Source organism: Spermophilus citellus (genome assembly GCF_964194105.1).
Source record: "Spermophilus citellus genome assembly, chromosome: 6".
In the NCBI taxonomy this organism is placed as follows: Eukaryota; Metazoa; Chordata; class Mammalia; order Rodentia; family Sciuridae; genus Spermophilus; species Spermophilus citellus.
In genome coordinates this window covers 63,672,709-63,693,805 of record NC_138187.1, presented here as the reverse complement: position 1 = coordinate 63,693,805, position 21,097 = coordinate 63,672,709, and the positions used below count along the sequence as shown (strand labels likewise).

Here is a 21,097-nt window from a genome sequence, read left to right as displayed (position 1 = left end):
TGGCCCATCTATTGATTGAGGTTTTTTTTTTTTTTTTTTTTTTTGAAGCTTAGCTTTTTGAGTTCTTTATATACCCTAGAGATTAGTGCACTGTAAGATATGTGGAGGGTAAAATTTTGCTCCTAGAATGTAGGCTCTCTATTCACCTCACAGATTGTTTCTTTTTCTGAGTAGAAATTTTTAGTTTGAATCCGTCCCATTTATTGATTCTTGGTTTTAATTCTTGCACTATAGGAGTCTTACTAAGGAAGTTGGGCCTGATCCCACATAATGAAGATTAGGGCCTATTTTTCCTTCTATTAGACACAGAGTCTCTGGTTTAATTCCTTTCTATTTATCTATCTATCTATCTATCTATCTATTTACTTATTTATATTGTGGTACTCAGGATTGAATCCAGGGGTACTCTACCACTGAGCTCTGCCCCATAGCCCTTTTATTTATTTATTTATTTTGAAACTGTGCTGTCTCTCCCAAGTAGGCCTTGGACTTGTGATCCTGCTGCCTCAGGCTCCCAAGTAGCTGGAATCACAGGCATGTACCACCATGCCCATCTTTGAATATCTTTTATTTCTTTTTCTTGCCTAGTTGCTCTGGCTAGGACTTCTAGCACTGCATTGAATAGAAGTTGTGACAGTAGGCATCATTGTCTTGCTCCTTATCTTGGACTAAAAGCTTTTAACTTTTCTCCATTGAGAATGCTTTTACCTGTGGGTTTGGAAAACATAGCATTTGTTGTATTGTGATATATTCCTTCTATACATAATTTGTTGGGAGTCTTCATCATTAAAGGATATCGAATTTTTCTAAATGCTTTACCTGCATCCACTGATATGATCATATGTGTTTCCTCCTTCATTCTGTTAATATGATGTATCACACTTATAGATTATTTGTAGGTTGAACCATCCTTGCATACTGGGATATATCCTAATCTATAATGGTGAATGATCCTTTTTATGTGCTATTTAGTTTCATTTGCTAGTATTTTTATAAGGATTTTTGCATGTATGTTCATCATTTTCTTTTCTTTTCTTATGATACACTCCTATAATTTTCTTTTCTTATGATACACTCCTGTCTCTTGTTTAGTTTTTTGGAAAAGTTTAAAAGGATTGGTATTAGTTCTTCTTTAAATGTTTTGTGGAGCCAGTGAAGCCATCTGGACCTAGGTTTTTCCTTATTGGGAGTTTTTTGTTTTGTTGTTTTTAATTTTTGCTTCAATCTCCTTACTTGTTATTGGCATGTTCATATTTCTATTTCTTCATGATTCAGTCTTGGTAGATTATATGTCTAAGAACTTAGCCATTTCTTCTAAGATATCCAATTTATTATCATAAAATTGTTCACAAATAGTCTTTTATAATCCTTGCATTTGTATATCAGTTTTTATTCATATTTTGTATTAGTTATTTGAATCTTTTTTCTTAGTCTAGCTAAAGGTTTGCCAACTTTTTATCTTTTAAAAAAGTACAACTCACTTGGATCCATCTTTTATGTTTTATTTTAGTCTCTATTTTTTTTTTTTCTTTCCAGCACTGGGGATTGAACCCATGGGTGCTTAACCACTAAGCCATATCCCCAGCCCTTTTAATTTTTTAAAAGTGTTTTGCTAAGTTAGTTAGGGCCTCATTAAGTTGATGAGGCTGGCTTTGAATTTGCAATCCTCCTCCCTCAGCCTCCTGAGTTGCTGGGATTATAGGCGTGTGCCACTGAGCCCTGCTTAGTCTCTAGTTTTTAAATTTCTGCTCTGATATTTATTCTTTTCTTCCTTCTGCTAACTTTGAGCTTAGTGTTATTTTTCTAGTTCATTGAGGTATAATGATATAGGTATATTTTTCTAGTTCATTTGGGGTTTTTTAATTTGAGATCTTGCTTCTTTATTTTAAGTAGGCATTTATTAACATAAACTTTCCTCTTAAAACAGCATTTGCTGCACAATCCCATAAATTTTGGTATGTTGTGTTTTTATTTTTGTTTGTCTCAAGACCTTTTTTAATTCCCCTTTTTAATTTCTTCATTGATCGAGTGGTTGCTCCAGGAATATGTTACTTAATTTCCATGTGTTTGTGAATTTTCTGAAAAATTTCTTCTGTTACTGATTTTTGGTTTCATACCATTGTGGTTGGAAAAGATACTTGATGTGATTTCAATCTTCCTAAACTTGTTTTATGGTCTGTATTGGAGAATGTTCAGTGTGCACTTGAAAAGAATATGTATTCTTCTTTTGTTGGATGGAATGTTCTGTATATGCCAGTTAGGTCTGTTTGATCTAGAGTCTAGTTTAAGTCTCCTGTTTCCTTATTGATTTTCAGTCTGTATGACCTGTCCATTGCTGAAAGTAGATTATTAAACTCTCCTATAGTATTGTGTAGTATAATCTATCTCTTCAGGTTTATTAATATTTCCTTTATATATTTAGGTGCTATGATGCTAGGTACATGTTTATTGATAATTGTGAAACATTTGTAATGAATTGACCCTTTTATCATTATGTAATGAGCTCTTTTGTCTCATTTTACATTTTTTAACCTGAATTCTATTTTATCTGATAAAATTATAGTTAGCTACCCCTCCTTTTGTTCTGGTTTCCATTTCAATGGAATATCTTTATTCCATCCTTTCACTTTTAGTTTATGTGCATCTCTTAGAGGTGAAATGAATCTCTTGTAGTCAGCATTATAGTTGCATCTTGCTTTTTTCATCTAGTCATATAATCTCTATCTTTTAATTGCTAAATTTAATCTATTTAGATTTCAGGTAATAATTGATAGAAAATGACTCATTCCTGCCATTTTGTTCATTATTTCCTGACTGTTTAATAGACTCTTTGTTCCTTTCTTCCTCACTTTCTGTCTTCCTTTTTGATTGGATAGTTTATCTCTGGTGGTATGCTTCAATTTCTTATATCTTTATATATCTACTATAAATTTCTATTTTGTGGCAACCATGAGGCTTACAAAAAAAACAGCTTATATTATAAAAGGCTATTTTAAACTGGTTAACAACTTAACTTTGATCACATACAAAAATTCGACAGCTTTACCCTATTCCTTCCCACATTTAAAATTTTTGATATGATAATTTATATCTTTTTCTATTGGCGTATCCTTTAACAAATTGTCATAGCTACTATAGTCTCATAGTTTTTTCTTTCAATCTTTATACTAAAAATACATGTGATTTACACATTACAGTTATTAAAGTATTCTGAATTTGATATGTGCTTACTACCCCAGTGAGTTTTATATTCTCTTATATTTTGGTGTTACTAAGTAGCATCCTTTTTTCTTGTTTAAAGAACTGTCTCTGTAGTGTTGTTGTTGTTTGGTTGATTGGTTTTGTTTTTAGTTTAAAAAAATTTTTTTTGTACTGGATATTGAATCCAGGGGGTTTTACCACTGAACCACAGCCTCATCCCTTTTTATTTTTAATTTTGAGACAGCACCTCAAAGGGCCTCACTAATTTCCTGAGGCTGGCCTTGAACTTGTGAACCTTCAGCCTCATCCTCCCAAGTCACTGGAATTATAGGCATGTGCCACTGTACCTGGCTTCCTCTAGCATTTGTTATAAGACAAGTCTGGTAGTGCTAAACTCCTTGAGCTTTTGTTCATCAATTCGGAAGGATAATTTATTCTTAGCAGGCAGAGTTTTCAGCACTTTAGCATTGTGAATGTATTGCCTGGCCTATATTGTTTCTGCTGAGATATCAATTGCTAGCCTTATTGGAACTCCCTCAAATGCAATTTGCTTCTTTTATATTGATGCTTTTAGAATCCTTTCTCTGTCCTTGATTTTTTTAACAGTTTTATTATTGTATGCTTTGATATTGTTTTGGTTGAATCTGGTTGGAGAACTTTGACCTTCATATAACTAGAAATTTATAGTTTTATTTTTTCCTGGATTTAGATGATTTTTCAACTATTATTTTTTAAAATAATTTTTTTTTTACCCCTTTGTCTTTGTCTTTCTCTTCATGGACTTCTGTGATTGAAACATTTACTCTTTTGATGATGTCCTATAAATCCCCAAAGCTTTTTTATTCCTTTTCATTTTTTTCTTTTCATCTCATTCAAAGGTATATTTTCAAATAACCTATCTTCAGATTCCCAGAGTTTTTCTTCCACTTGATTAATTCTACTGTTTATGCCCTTTGTTGAATTTTTCATTAAATGCATACATTATATTTTTTAGTTCCAAGATTTCTATTTAAAGATATATAAAATTTCAATCTCTCTATAAAATTTCTAATTTGGCTTATGTCATTGATTGGATTCCTGACTTCACTGAATTATTTATCTATATATTTTTTTTTAATTATTTTATTGTTGGTTGTTCATAACATTACATAGTTCTTAACATACCATATTTCACAGATTGATTCAAGTGGGTTATGAACTCCCATTTTTATATATATTTTTAATTTCACTGAAATTTCTTAAAGTGATTATTTTGAATTATTTCCAGGCATTTTATATATCTCCATTTATTTAAGGCTGAGAGATTACTGTTCTGTGTTCTTTTGGTGATGTCTCTTTGGTTTTTCATGTTTCTTGTTGCTTTACATTGATCTCTGTACACTTGAAGAAAGAGGGTCTTATTCCAGTCTTTGCTGACTAGCTCTTTCTAGGAAACTGTCACCACCCAGCCACCCAGGGATTTGGGGCAGATCATTTGGCATGTTCCAAAGGTAAACTGACTGCTCGAGTTCTGAGGCAGGTTGGCTGGTGTCAGAAATAGTGGGCAGGCCTGTGTTGGGGTGGACCTCGATGCTGTGTGTGCAGGAGACGATCAAGTGCTGGCTTCGGTCTAGAGTCTGATTCTGTGAGAGCTGGCTTCATATTGTACCTCAGTGCCACTATGAACCACCAGTCACTGGATTGAGCCCAGAGCCACTGAGGCTGGTTGGGTACTGGAGTGAATTCAGAGATTGAGTCTGTAGGGCTAGTATGGAGCACAGGGCAGATTTAGAGGCCCAGACTGTGGGTGCCATCCTGAAATCTTTGGCATGGCCATCACTGAGTTATATTGAGGCTGGTCTTGGCATTGGGGTCGGAGACTTAGAATTTTACAGTAGGGAGCTGTTCAAATATTTTAAGCAGGAGAATCAATTGGTTCAATTTGCCTTTTAGAAGTTGGATTTGAGAATGAATGGGATCAATGCTGAAAGAGAGAATACTTCTTGGATAGAAAATAACGGCTTCAACTAAGATTATAGCACTAGAGGTAGAGAGAAATGGGTATGTTGGGGCAGGCTTCAAATGGCTATAGCTAGTCTCTCTCACTGAGACTTCCAGCAGGCTATGTTATGTTTTAAGTGTGTAGCCAGGGCTGGGAACTGACTATGTTATGATTAGTCAGGGTCAGAAACACACTGATTCAGCATATATGTTCAAGGTTGTAAACATTACCTTGGGAGCATGCACCGTCACCCCCTCACGTAACCTGTTGGCAGTGCGCCTTCTTTGTTTGACCTACATATAAAAAGGGCCTGTGGAAAAGACTGAGGGCAAAATGGGCTACTGGGGGCTACTGGGTGTTATGAGGGCTAATGGGGACAAAATGAGAACTAAAATGGAACTGGCTGGAAGATGAGCTGAAGCTGGAGGCCGGAGGCTGTGGCCACCACTGAATTAAGCCTGTCTCTTATCCTAACTGCATCTTGCACCTTCTTCCACCTGCGGAGGAGCCCTGAACCTTGTTTCCTGCATCTGGATCCCTACATGATGGGGTGGATTCAAGAAATATTTGAAAAGTGACAGCAATAGACTTTGGTGAGATCTTTGCAAGTGAAGAATGAAAATAAGGCAAAGAGATAATGCTTAAATGTCTGGCTTAGACAATAAGACTTAAGATGCATAGAGGGGATCTGCTTGTGAAGGAAAATGAAAATTCATTTGGAACATAAATGACCTTTAAATCTTGAAAGACATAAGTGGAAATGTGTGCACACAGACACACACACAGACATGCGTTCGCGCTCACACGCACACACACACACACTTGATAGGTATGTGAGGGTTGAAATACAACTTTGAAATCTATGTTTCATGAGAGAGTAAGTATGGCTAGAATTTCCCTTGGAGGATATATAAAGAAAGATGAGAAGTTTTAAGGACCTACCATGATGTTCTGAGTCATATCAGAATGGGCTAAGAAAAACAATTCAACAAAAGAAACAATTAGAAACAAGATCCAAACAAATCAGCCAAGTACTATTATAAACATGTCAAGAGAAAATATATTTTAAGCACAAAGATATGACCGAGGGGACAAGTGTTACTTAAAAGTAAAGTAAGACAAAAACCAAAGTGTTTAGTGGTTTCATCACAAAGCAATTACCATTCACTTTGAAACAGACCCGAGGAAATGGAGGCAGCAAGTGGAGGCTGCTCTGGAAAAAATTTGGCCAAGAAGGAAGGGGAGCAATGATGGTCACTGGAGGAGAAGATAAAGGAGGTTTTGGTGTTTGGGTTTTTTTTTTCTTTTATTTGACAGTTTTATTTCTGTTCTTAGACAGCAGAGACTCAAGCATGTTTAAATGCTAATTGGCTGGAGCAGGAAGGATTGGGGATAATGGTACAGTGAGCTTCTGGAGGAGGTGGAGAAGAAGCCAGGGTAATGCAGAGCATTAGGAGGACAAGGGGATGAGTTTGGCAGGAAGGGAGACACCTGCTCCATGTTCCATGGGAAGGAGGAAAGCACAGGTGCACTGGCAGTGGAAATCTGTAGTGTGATGGCAGAGTTGGGCCATTCCCCTTTTGTGATTTCTATTTTCCCCACCGAGTAGGAGGCAGAGGCATATGTTAAGAGGGAGACAACTGAAGTAGCAGGGCAGGTAATTTGAGGAGAGTGGAGAAAGTTTTAAGTAGCTGCTGTGGAGAATGAAAGATGAAGAGAGAAATAAACCTATCTGGGTTGCCTGTCCAAATCGAGAGTTGGTTGAGATTAGAGATCATGAAGGTGTGTGCTGTTTCCCTGACGTGTGTGAGTGATTCGGAAGCCTGGTTGAGAGCCAAGATTTCCATTTGTAATATTGGTGTGATAGAAGAATGGTAGAGAAAAGAGTTCACTCTGGTGGCAGAAACGCAGTTGACATGATAGACCAGAGTGTAGGTCAGGGCAGCAGAACTGTAAAAGATAGATGTGCTCTTTCTGTGTTCCTGATCCCATTCTGCCTTTCCAGATTCTGGTATTTTCTGGTAAGAGGTAGATACAGAGCAGTCACAGGAAGATACAGCCATGAGAATGATTTGACTGATCTGTGGGGTAGAGGTGGAAATCAGCAGACTTGAGGAGGTCAAGGTCTGAGGCTAGAGGAGAAGTTATTTGGGTCAAAATTATTTTGTTTGCTGCATTTTGAGATGTGATATCATTTTGATGCAAAATTTTATTCATTTTTCAGGAAAACATACTTTTTATAACTCGAAGTTTCATATGGGGCTGCTCTTCCCCTTACCATGTAGAAAGCATCTCAAATACCCCTAAGCTTTCCATGCCCTAGGCAAAGTCAAATTTGGAGGGGAAATCTAAATACTGTCAGACATCACTAGTTTTTGAAAACCTGATACAGGTTATAGTTTTTCTTGCTCTTGTAAGTGTGTTGTCCCTGTCTCTAATGGACCTGGCTTAGATTTGAAACTCAATCCTTTTTACTTACTCTCTTATCTCGTCTTACCATGAAAACAACAAACCAACTAAAACAACCCCAACAAAACATTCTTATAGGACCATTGTGTGAAAAGCCAAAAGAAGTTTAAAAATTGGAGCGATGAAGGGAATATTCATTATAGCAGAGTCAACAACTTCCAGGATGGGCACTAGACATTGTCAGTTCTTAGAAAGTCCCATGCCATTTCTGAACTGAGCCTTCATTTCCCTAGAGGATCACTTAGCTGTCATTTTTCTTCTCTGCCTTATCTCCTTAAAAAGGAAGAAATCTGCTCCTACATTCTGAATGTTTTAGTTTTCTCCAGGCTGTGCCTTCAAAGTCAGCTCCAGATCCTTTTGCACGTCAACATTTTGTATAATCAGTAAATTCAGTCAAGAGAGTGTAATGGTTCAGTCCATAGCTGTGGGGATAATGAGAAGAGGTCATATTTGGGATACACTTGAAAGTAAATTCAATAGGTTTTGTGCAGGTTTTGGATAAGGGCTATGAGAAAAAGGAAGGTGTCAAAGATACGCCAAGGTTTCCACCCCCAAGAGTTGGCATTGATCAAGAAGAGGAGGCTGTAGAAAATCAGGTTTGGGATGGGAGGGTTAGAAGTTGTGTTTTATCCATGTGAACTTTGAGGTGCCATTTTTATATTAAGTGGAGATGTCAAGTAGGTTGCCAAATGGCTTGAAGTTTGGGTTAGGGCTATGTATATACAATCTTCTCCAAGAAATTTATTTCTAAATGTTTTCTCAAAAACATAACTAACAGTGGGACCTAGACAAACACATAGACTTAATCTTTCACCAATGGGAGAAATTCAAGTAAAGGGGAGGTACTTTATCCAAAGCTGATATCAAGAGGGCACTGTTCTTAGAGCTGGGAGAAAAACCTATGGATTGTTCCAGATAAGGCCGCAGATTCAACTCCTGAATCTTAATTTTACTTCCTTCTGAAATCTACTAACATAACAATCAAGGAACTTAAAAAATAAATAAAATGAAAAAACAAAAACATAGACCAACGTGGAGAGGAAGAATTGGAAGATTGCAGAGGAGAAAAAACAATGATATTTTGTAAATGGAAATTCAAATAAAAGAGTGGCAACTGACTAGCTGACTTGAGGCATCAAAGTGCAAAACTTAGATTAAACCACATTTTCTCTGTAGAAGCCCCAGGACATAGAAACTGGCAGCATTTGGTGCCTCTGGAACTGGTGGAGGGTGGAGATTACAATAAGGAAAACTGAGTGAAAGCCAGAGCCCCTTCCCCAACTATACAGCAAAGTCACTGCCCCTCCCCAACCAGCCCCTGTCTGGAAAGGGTAAAACAGGACTGAAGGACAGCAGTCACTGTGAGTCTAGGTACATTACAGAAGGTGGATGGGGGTTAAGAGATTATCCATCAGTAAGGAAGGAAAGGATGCCTCTTCTTCTAGAAGACACAGTTCCAACCAGCGTTCATGAATTGGTTAGCAAGTGAGGGCTGCATTTCAGCTGTCTTCAACCTGGTGTCTTCAAGAAGAAATAAATTGTAAGTGGCCCTGAGACCACCCAGATCACCCTGTAGTAAAGTGCAAAGTCAACTAGCCCCATGTGTGTGCTCAGACTCCCAGTCACCAAATAAAGTTACTAACAACTGAAGGATGCCTTAAATGTGGAAGATAGAGACCAAAACAAATATAAATAAACACACAAATCTTTGGAAGAAATATAGAGTGTAGCAGAGAGAAGAAAAATCAAACTATTGATTAAATTATTGTAATTAATACTATTAGATATTTCCTCCATGAAACTAGAACAGAATTCTATAAGAAAAAGAAGAGAAAGAACATTCAGGAAACATAAACTCAACAGAAGAGTTGGAAAATAAAGTTTTAAAACAGCTCAAAAAAGTAGAACAAAAATATAGGCAATCAAGAAAGGAAAGATAGGGAAATTAGAAAACCAATACAAAAGGTCTTACCTCAGCATATCAGTTCCAGGAAGAGGTAACAGAAAATTGAGGGAAGAAAATAAAATGATGTAATTCATGAAAGTAGAATTGTACAAATGGCCCTATTGAAAGGTCCCATCAAATGCTTGCATATAATGGATAAAAAGAGACCTGTGACAGGTTACAGTACCATGAAATTTTAGACAATAAGTATAAAGAAAAAGAAAAAGTTCTATAATCTTCAAAACAGACAGAGCTGGGAAGAGGGACAGCACAACCACACGTCAAGAGTAAGAATTACTTTGAGCTTCTCAATAAAACCAGAAGCAATAAGATGGTAAGTTTCCCTCCCTTGCACATTTTAAGGATACTACTACAGGATAGGATATACCAGTATCATCTGCTCAGAGAGAATGTTGGTGAGCCCAACTCTTTTTCTAATCCATTCCTGGTCAAATTCCTGACTGCTCTATCTCCTGGACCATTTTACCCCATGGAAATGTTCATTGACCTCCTACTAGAACCAGAGGAAAGCTATGATGAAACCCAAAGCAGGGAATTCTGTGCCTTGTACTCTATTTCTATGAGTCACTCAGTACTCAGTCCATATTACAGCCCTCCAGAAGCTGAGTGCTATAAATCCTGTCTCTCTGGGATCACACATTTTTCCAGAAGTGACTCTGGAACCTATCAAAGAAGCAGAAGCTGACAGGGGCTTAAGGGCTCTGTTTTGGTGACCTTTCCCTGGGCTTCTTACCATTCCATGCACAGGGGTGCCCATCCACAAGACTCAGCCTCTACTGGGCAGCAGCCTGACTTCTTCATGAGAAGGTCAGTTGTGCCAGCTAATATTGAGCATATTTTGTCACTTGTTACTTGTTACTGGTGTCAGCATGAGCATACAGTGTCTGAAGTTGTTTTCTACTTGACTAATAATGGCTAACAACTGGAGAGCAGTGACTGTGGGCCAGACCTTATTCTGAGACCTTTATAAATGCAACTTTACCTCCTTGTTTGGAGATAATAGTAGACATGATTATCAGTGGGGACTTCTCCATGTCTTTATCATAAATGGAACCTTTTGCTAGCTCTGTTACCTCTGAGAGAAGTTGACAGCTGGGTGCAGATCTTTCTCTTGTCTGTATATAAAGGTCAATCAGGGAAAGAAATGAACACTGATAATTTAAAATATTACCAGTTGATTTCACTTCTCTATTGTCTTCTTTGTATTTCTTCTCTTCTATTGTATTTTCTAACTCCCAACATTTTGCAACCCCTCTTAATCTCTCACTGTGGAGGTTAAATTTCAACATGAGTTTTGGTGGAGACATTTAAACAATTGAACATGGCATGCTCTTCTGTCATCCAGAGCAGGACAGACATCACCAAAGGGCAAGCCAGTGGAGATCTCTTTCACTGACCAAGCAGCATCAAAGGTTTTGCCCCAACCAGCAAATGTGAAATGTATTTTGAGGCCCCTGGTTCTGGTGCGATGTCATATGAAGTGAATTACCAGGGCTCAGAGTCTGGATGTGAAAGAAACCGCGGTGGAGTCTGTTGGAACAGCAGCAGAACCCCAGCCAACCCGAATAGTTGAGAAGTCCTTCTGCAAGCAGTCCAAATGCATCTCTTGTTTCTGAGTTGTGCCTTTATGCTACAACCACACAACTATGCTATGTAAACAGGAAAATGGCAAAAGCTTTCTCAGTTCAAGTCAGCTCTGGAAACTCAAGATGTTTCCCAAAAAACCTGTTAAGTTGGGTGTGTGCACAGGTATTTCAGAGCTCATCCGGCTCTAATTAAAACTCATATTTCTAGTCTGTGTGTTCACCCAAACAATGTGGAGTCAAACCACAAGAAAATCTGTTATCACTCAAATTGGTACATATTTTTCATACAGCTGAAATGTTATATAAAATCATGAACTGTTAAATATAAAAGTAAAAATCAAATGCAGACACCAGTTCCCATGCTACCTAAGTCTCACCTTCCAGAAAGATGTGAGCTGTGGGTCACAGCTGCACACCGAGGGCACCAGCCTTGAGATCAAAGCCTTTTACGCTGGAGGAAGTATTTGTGTCAGCCCCTTCCACAGACTGCTCAGTGTGCCCTCCCCATGTCCTCGTTCACTCCAACGTTGTAAAAAGTTATTTGTTTCAATGATGTTTTAAAGTGCTCTGTGCAATTAAGTTTTAAAGCAAGTGGGGGTGGGGGTTAGTTTCCCTTCGATGTATATATGAAACTCACAATAAATTTAAAGTCCTTGGCTGTGCTTGGGGAAGGGGGAGGATTAAAAAGAGGAAATTTTTTTGAAAGGAACAAACACTTCAAAAAGTTAAACCTGAGGTGTTTTTCCCCCTTATAATATTGAAAATTTCTTTATAGTTGGAAAAAGTCAATAGATCAAAAAACATATAGCCAAAAAAATTTGTATATCATTTCCACATTCAACTTGTATCCAATTTGCATCTCACTTTCTAAAGGAAACCATTGCTTTTAAGAATAATTGTCACAAAATACTACAAACCACCTTCCCCTGGCTCCGTGTGTTACTGATTTGAAAACATGTGCTGTTCTTCATCTCTTAGCTGCCCTCCAAATTCGGGATTTTGTACAAAGTTTCTGTTATGTGAATGTTTCTGTTAGCTTTAAAGAATTCCCTGGAGTGCCCTAGTTTTCTTGGGAAGCTCTTAGAAAAATAAAAACATATCCTGGAGCATGATTCCAAACCGAGACACATATATGGTATATATTATTCAGATGGCAGTTGGGGATAGTAGCATATCCTTATTCCATTTGTAAGACAGCATCCAATGCACAGCCTGTGGGTGCCGAGCAACTAAAGATTAACATTTCATCGACAAAGAAATAAAATTCGGGAAAAACAATGAATTCAAACTTAGCACAAAAAAAAAAAAAAAGATATCCTGGGAGTGCTTCTCAAATATCAAGTTGTGCATATGCTGAGCACACAGAAAATTCTAAACTTCCAACCCCCTTGAATGAGAATGTCCTTGGCTAAGTAAAATGGGCAGAGTATTCATCAGTAAAGAATAAATCACAGTGCCTGGCACATAGTAAACTTGGTAGCTAATAAAATCATTTCATGTTATGCAAACATTAAGTAACCTATGGGCTTGATGCCACAGAGACACTAAGCAAAGCTGAAGGAAGTGACTCTCGCTGCCCACCACATGCTCTGTGCTAAGCCACATGCTTCCTCCTTCTGTCTGCTTCTTTTCTACCATGTTTACAATCATCATACTTTAGGCCATTAAAATAGTGAACTGCTGGGCTCCGTTGGTCTACATGTTAGGCTACAAATTCACTGACCGCCATATGGAATATAGAATAAAGCCTCATGGTAAATATAAGACAGGCAAAATAAATTCCCCAAAGAGCCATAGTCATCTTGGTACATTCAGGACTAGAATTTGTCAGGTAAAAGGAAAATTCACTTATGAGTCTTAAAAAGGGCACCTGTATTGATGAAGCATTTTCTTCTAAGATGAAGCATGTGAATGCTCAGAGATGCTCTCTTGACCACCCTTACCTGGCTGACTCCTGGAGTAGCCAACCTGCTGCAGGCTGTCTTGAAAAGACAGTTATGTGCTGTTAAACTTCTTCAAGATCTTTTTTTTTATATGTATATATATTCAGTCTGTCTCTCTTACTACAAAATAAGCTCCTTACTCCAAATTTCACACAGTGTATTAGTTGATGCAATGTGAAATTATGACTGGCATCAAGGGTCTGGGAATGAAGACACCTACTCTTGGAAAGCCCAAGGGAGACCAGAGAACAACAACTGGGTCTGAGGGTGTATAAACAAAACGTATATTTGGTTTTGAAAGGCATGAGATCAAGGGGTTCCTTTCTAAGAAAGCACTGCAGGGCAGCCACAGCTGATACCCAGAGAATCCTGGGTCACTGGAACCCAAGAGAGGTCAGTACTGGAACAAGTGTTGACAGAGGCTAGACTGCCCTCGGGGCCAAAATTCCTCCCAAAGGAACCAGGCTGGCCTCCAAAAAAATCAATGCCAGATCCAGACTTTGGAACTGACGAAATAATCACACGAGAACAAATACCATCTATGGAATGCTTGCTTTGTATTGGGCACTGGGCTTTGCTGTTCAAATGCATAACCTGTATGAAGTCAAGCTACCTCATGATCCAGTCCTGACCTGGACATGCCATCAGAGAAACAAAAGCCTGGCAACCAAATAGCAACTGAAAATAATTTTAATCCTTGTTTTGCTCTCTCTTGAAAAGAGAGCATAGGATTATGTGCTGTTAAACTTCTTCAAGATCTTTTTTTAAAATATGTATATATATATTCAGTCTGTCTCTCTTACTACAAAATAAGCTCCTTACTCCAAATTTCAAGTTCTGTCTTTAAAATAGGATAGAAATGCCTCCCTCTTTCCCCTTTACTCCCTTCCTTCCCTCTCTGTTGTTCTTTTCTCTTCTGTAAGAACTCCTCTACCCTTTGCAGTGTAGATTCTCCCAGCCTGGGATTCTCCACCCTTCCCTCTCACAACATTGACATTGCTAACTTGGTCAGGATACTTCTCAGGGCACCATCAGACAAAAACAGGAAGGGAACAATCAAATGGTGTAGACAGGAAGAGGACATGCATACAGATGTTCAATCATGTTTACATTACTTCATGTATTTTCACAATGACCCTTAGAGAGAGAGACTTCCATTAAACATGTGAAAAGATATGGTGAAGAGGAATAATAATTGGGATATAATTCCAAGATGCCCACACTACTAATCCAGGGCCAAGAAAAGTCTACAGGTAACTGAGGCTCATTGTGAGGTTCATAGACTTTAAAAAGGATCTGAATTATCTTGTTCCCTTCTAAGATAGTTAAGGTTTCCCTCTAGGATTCTGTTTTACTCTTCCTAGATTTAAAAAGCAATGACAACTTTGTGTTCAACCAGAGACATGAAAAATCATGCTCTATTCGTGTAATATGAATTGAATTGCGTTCTGCTGTCATGTATAACTAATTAGAATAAATAAAATTTAAAAAATTAATTTTGAAAAAAGGCAATGACAAAACCATCGTAGGAGAGACAAGGGTTTATGAACTGGCCTTTTATAAGATAGACTTCTACAACTGCTGTACCTGCTATAGCTGGTAATCTGTTTTCCGCCAATTAACTGAGCAACAAATAGAGTGCAGTTGGAGAGAAGATTATTGTAGTTTAGATATGAGGTATCCCCCTGAAAGTTGATGATTATATTATGAGAGTTATAACTTAACCCGTGGATTAATCCACTTGATAGATTAATGATTTCAAAGAATTACTATACTGAGTGGTAAGTATGGGTATGGCTGGGAAAGACAGGTCACTGAGGCATGCCTGCCTTTGTAGTTTAAAATGTCTCTGGTGTCTTTCTCTCTCTCCCTCTCTGCTTCCTGGCTGTCATGACCTGAGCACCTTTCTTGTGTCACACCCTTCCACCATGATGATCTGCTTTACCTCCAGCCTAGAGCAATGGAGTGAGCGAACTACGGACTGAACCTCTGAAACCATAAACTTTTCTTCCTCACAGTTGTTCTTGTCAGGTATTTTGGTCACAGACCAAAAGCTGACAAACACAGAGATTATTTCTACATCCCATTTGCTTGTGAAAATCAAACATTCAGTATAACACGAGACCCTCTAATCCAGGGCCAAGAAAAGTCTACAGGTAACTGAGGTTCATTGTGAGGTTCATTCAAATCTTATTGGCTATCACAAAAAAATTAATATAGTAATAAGTGATTTAGAATACTGGGAGAGTCTTACTCCTATATTTTATAAAACAAAGGAATCAGTGAGGGGACTCATAAGCTCTTATGAATCATCTATTTGGGAAGAAATGGAAGAAAATAAGTCACATAAAGGAAAATCATTAGTAAGTTTTTAAAATCCCCAAGAGTTTATATAATTTACCAATAAATTGGTTTAGAGCATTTTGGGGTTTTGTTTGTTTGTCAGGCTGGGAATTGAACCCAAGGCCTTGTGCATGCTAAAACATACTCAACCATCTAAACTATAATTCTTGTCCTGGAACATTTTGTTCTTCTATAAGAAATAATTTAAAGATTGGAAAGCAGAAATTAAAAAGTAACTACATCTGGGAACAGAAATATGCTATTAGTAGGCTTCTCTGGCATCGAGGCTGAAACTGCTCATATTTAATGATTAATTATGATGAGGAAGAGTGAAACCTCCAGGTTTACAGGTAACACGAAGTACTGAAGAACAAGGAGGATCACCATGGTGGAGGTGGGCAGAAATAAGCAGTAAGAGATGTGTAAGGATGATTAAAGCAGAGGATGAACTACATGAGATACATATTTAGAAGAAATAGTCTAAAATTAACATAATTATATCTGCTTTAAAAACTTTAGAGCAAGGTGAGGTATAAACCACTAGATTGATGAAAATACTACAATATAGTACATGAGTTAAAAGCTGCAAGCTAAGGAAAGAGACTTAAGTGTAAGTTGCTGTACAAAGATATCTGTCATGTGAAAGGGAGACCAAGGAGAGCTGCCTATTCTGTTCTTCTTTCCCATTATCATTGACTCTTCCTGAAGAGAAAGAGAGATAGAGAATGTGGGTGTGTAAGTGTTGTGTTTTTCTGTGTGTGCATATTGTGTGTGTGTATGTGTGTATTTGCATAACAACCTTATTTTGACCTATATCCCCAAAGACACATAGGGCTGTTTCTTTCTGTTGAAGACTGTTCAAATTTTGTTCCCTTTTGTTTCTTTGGGTTTTTACCTATTATTAGTGACTTTTCATAATTTATAAAATTACTTTGGATTCAGTATGAATGATAAATTATAGGCAATTAATTAAGTGCCCAAGACAGGATGCAAGGACACTGGGAAATTGCTATAGACTTTACAGGAGGTGACAAGAGCAATAGATATGAATGACTTTCAAAAATATGTAGGCAGTTGGATCACAAGGATATGGTAATTCATGGGAAGCAGTTGAAGAGGGTAGAAGTGAATGTGAGATAGGATTTCTGTTTATACACTTAAGTGATGATATCTATTGATATTGATATAGAAAAATAATGAGAGGGACCCATGTTTATATAGAAAAAGTTAAAATTTCATTTGGAGTATATTAAGTTTGAGATGGCTGTTATACTTCCAAGTGGAGATGTCTAAGGAGCATTAGAATAAGTAGTGTGTCATTTGAGAGAAAGTTCTGAGGTAAAGGATAAATTTAGATATGGTTTCATGTGAATGATATTTGAATTTATGTAGCAAAAGCAATCATCTAGGGAGAGAGAACAAAATGGAAAAACAGAAGAGGAATTGTTCTGAGTAACTTTAACAAATTATGTTTGAGCGGAAGAGGAAGAGACATTGATGAAGACTGAGAAGAAGAGAAAGGTAGGTAGGAAGAAAACTAGGAGAGTAAGGTGTAAGATGCTAGTGGTGGGGCTAGGGGTCTATGTGGGTGGTAAAGCACATGCTCAGCATGTGTGAAGCCCTAGGTTTGAGTGTGGCACTGAGAAAAAAAAATTAAAAGCCAATGACAAAGTATATTCCAAAAAGGAGAAAGTAGTCAATGATACCGAATGTTGTTAGGGAATCAAATGAGATAAAAACTCAGAAGTATCCATTCCTTTTAACAACATGGAAGTTATTGATGGTCTCCCTAAGCACCATTTCAATGGAAATCTAAAAGCTGAAGCCAGTCTGTAGTGAGTTGAATGGAATTTAAGACTGGAGATAGTATATCCAGACAAGTCTTAAAAGAAGTTTGACTATGAAAAGAAGAAATGGAGATGAAGATGGTGTTATTTTTTTTTAATGCGGAAAATGTACATTTATTTAAATGATGATGGAAAAAACTTATTAGGAAGGAAGAGGTTAAAGGTTAAGTAAGAAGAAGGGGAATGATTGGTACTAAAATATTCCAAGGAGATAGAGACTGGATGGAAAATACAGGTATAGCCTTTGTATAGGAGATAGATATCTGTTATAGCTGCAAGAAAGGAGGAAAAAAAAGATGTGTTAAGGTGTTTGTAGAGTGGCAGTTTTAGTTAGACTAGTTCCTGTCGGGTGGCTTCCATTAAGTTTGAGAAGGTGTCCTTACAGGTCATCTGCTGAGAATAGGGGTTGGATGGAAGCATAAGTTATAGACTGGAGAAAACAAAGAAGATTTAAAATAGACATTGAAAAGAGTGAGAAAGTTACCTAATTAGAGACAGACATATTTAGATGGCTGGGCAATGATCTTTGCAGTTGCTGTTGAATTTATAGTAGATCCATTTGCCTGTTGTTTGAATATTGCTGAATGAGGTCTCAGTTATTGGAGGAGACATGAGGAAGGCCGAGTGGGATTTATAAACCATTAAATGGATGGATGTCCTATGAAGGTTTAAGAAAGTGGTAAGGGAGTTAATGCGGAGATAGACTATGGAATCTGAGCTGTTCATGGGTGAAACAAAGACTGTTACAGTAAAAGCATACATGGGCCAAAGTTCATGGTCATGAGGAGAACAACCAAGAATTGTTAAATAATGGAACCATAAGGGAAGGCACAGTGGTCAGAGAGTTTGGAAGTGGACTGTTGGGTATGATGGAAAGTAAGGACTGGTGTGTGACTCTGGAGTTAGAGGGGTGGTGAAGATCAGTGATATTTAGGAGGTCAGGGAACAGAGAAGCCAGACATCCTCCAATGCCCTAATTTGATCAAGATATTCTCGTATAAAACCTTCTAAATGTTTTACATTTTTCCTTTCTTATTGAACCCATTTTTTTCCAGATGTGAAATGCCTATGAAAACTTAAACAAATCAACCACTTATGGTAACTTTGAAATAATACGTAAATATTTATTGTGTTTGAAGAATTAAAAACTTGGAACCTAATGGATTAATTCATTAATCCATCTGAAGTTGATATTTGTGTATAATGTGAGATTACCATTTTTATTTTATTCTATTAGTATAATCAATATTTCTTGGGTTATTTATTGGATAGTTACTAAGTCCTTAAATAGCCCTTGAATTCCTTCCTTCCTTCCTCATTATCCTTATCCTTTATTAAATCCTTATCACATTTAGCAAGGTAATGCATTACCTTTCAGTATCTTCACTCTATAATTCATAGTCTATAAGTTTCTGTAAAAGTTATTTTTCTAGAACATAAATATGACCATATCACTTTCATGATTAAAGTACTTAAATCACTTCTTTTTATTACTAGAGAATAAAAGCCAAAGTCCTACATATGGCATATTTAAAACACTTTATAATATTTCTATTTATTATATTTCTTTACTTTTTATGTCATCTGCATTTTCTGGTATCACCCATATGTGTACTCAACTGCTACTATATAGAAAATATATTATCCAGATTAATCTTTTTTTATTTTTTATCAGAACTATTGATAAGAATCATAGTTGCTAGATTTTAAAATTGTAATTGGCATTCATTTGGCATCTTCTAGGTGCTCTAGAGTACCATATGACCTTAAAAGTTTAAGCATTTATAATCTCAGGGACAAAAAGCATTAACTCACATATTTGTTAGAAAGGGAATGACAATGGACATCAGAGTAAACTCCTAAGAGTTCTGAGAAAGAAGAAATGGCATTTTTGTTGGATGGAGGAAATCTGTGATGGCTTTGTGGAAATGTTGACTGATTCCATTTTGAAAGATGGATATAATTAACAAAGAGAAGGGTTGGGTGGGCACTTTAGAGAGAGGAATGGCATTTAAAAAAAAAAAAAGGCAAGTTAAATGGGGAAGTATGACCTTGCAGTGCATGACTGGTGACTGAGCAGGACAAAGATGAATGGCTGGAAAAGCAAACTGAGGCTTAAGTCTGCAAATTCTCCAAGGAGTTTATTTATTTATTTATTTTAGTATTCCCTTTCTGTTAAGCCCATCTAACAGTCCTGTCATAATACGACAGGTTAATAAATTAGGCTCTAGATTTTTGGCATTGGGAGTCACTGACAGTCCGTATTAGGGGATTGATATAATTAGAAAATGACATGATTAGATGGACTGGAATTCAGAGAGATTAAGTCTAAGAGGATGCAGTAAGAGTCTAGGTGTGGTATGATTGATTAACTTGGGAGGTGGAAAAGCCAGAAAGAATGCCAGAGAAGTTTCAGAAGCAGAACCCATTCTAGTAATGCCCAAAGAAATGATCTAGCTCAGCTCTAAAAAAAAATTAAAAGGTAAGAATTCCATGGTGAATTCTACATCTGATTATAAAGCATCATGTTATATTTGCATTTGCCTATATGGAATTTCTTATGTTCTTTTTGGTGGCTTTTAAAAATACCTTATTGTTTAAAATTATTTTTATAAATTAATGTTATGACTTTAGATTAATGGTTTTATTCTTGTTTCTCTTCTCTTCCTCCTCTGTTACCTATGATAGCTGCTACTGGATATGGTTGGGTCCCCTGATCAGGAACTCCAGGAAGCTGCAGCAGGTTGTATATCCAACATCCGCAGGTTGGCTCTTGCTACAGAAAAGGCAAGGTACTCTTGAAATCTGCAGTGCTTCTTGCCATGACAAGCTACCAAGTTTTATATAACCCAGGACATGTCATTCCCATGGCCAGAAAGCCTAAATTGGGAAACACTGATGAGCAAAATCTTGGAAACAGTCTAAAAGAAAACGTACATATTAGAAGTTCAAATGATACTTTTTAATCTGAAAATTGCATGGGTATTTTTGGTTTTTTTTTTAATGTTTCAGGGATATGCCATGTAATAAAATGTAAAGCCAACAAATTTGTGATGATTTTCCAAGAACTTGGAATATGTGTAAATAGTATTTATGTAAACAGTCTATATATAGAGAGAGACACACACATACATTTCAATGATGCTTTTGTATTTGTGGAGATTTTAATAAAGAATATGGCTTTCCCAGGGTGCAGTTTCATAGTCACTCATGAGTGTCTTTAGAGTCCCCTTTCTGTTAAACCTATCTAACAGTCTTGTCATAATAGCTTTGTCTGTTTGATCACTTGCAACCCACGGGAGAGTTCTAAGGAGATGTGCTGATTTCACAAATGGTTATTAAATGGAATTTAGAGTTAAGCAGCTGGACTTAGAGAGATCATCCTGAGGTCATCCCAGATTTCTCCTGAATTACTATCAAACATCTGAGAAGATAATGTATAACCGTCACCATATCAGATAATTCAAATTACAAGAACATAGGCAATGAGTTCGTCTTTATTCTTCAACTTACAGAGCATAAACAATTATGTTTTATTTCCCTCACAGGGTTTCACCAACACTTTTATTGAAAGAAATTAATTTATGCTGATGGGAGGATAATATTATTACACATAAAATTGCTTTGCATTTCTGAACTTGTTTTCAGCACACGAAGTACTTTTTAGAAAGTGGCTACAAAGGATTAATAGCATTTTATCAGGTTAAGAAACATTAGAATCCACTTAAAACCATCACATATGTAACCTCAGTGTGCTGAAA

The 21,097-nt window shown here is 37.0% G+C and overlaps 1 protein-coding gene across 1 annotated transcript in view; it reads left to right on the top strand.

Moving 5' to 3' along the window:
* ODAD2 (outer dynein arm docking complex subunit 2) overlaps positions 1 to 20,138 on the top strand; it is a gene marked incomplete at its 3' end in the record, with an annotated part of 183,749 nt that extends 163,611 nt beyond the window's left edge. Inside the window, exon 20 of the mRNA XM_081298031.1 lies at positions 20,025 to 20,138. Coding sequence (XP_081154157.1) covers positions 20,025 to 20,138 — 114 coding nt within the window. The remainder of the gene's footprint in view (positions 1 to 20,024) is intronic.
* Between the last annotated feature and the right edge of the window lie 959 nt (positions 20,139 to 21,097).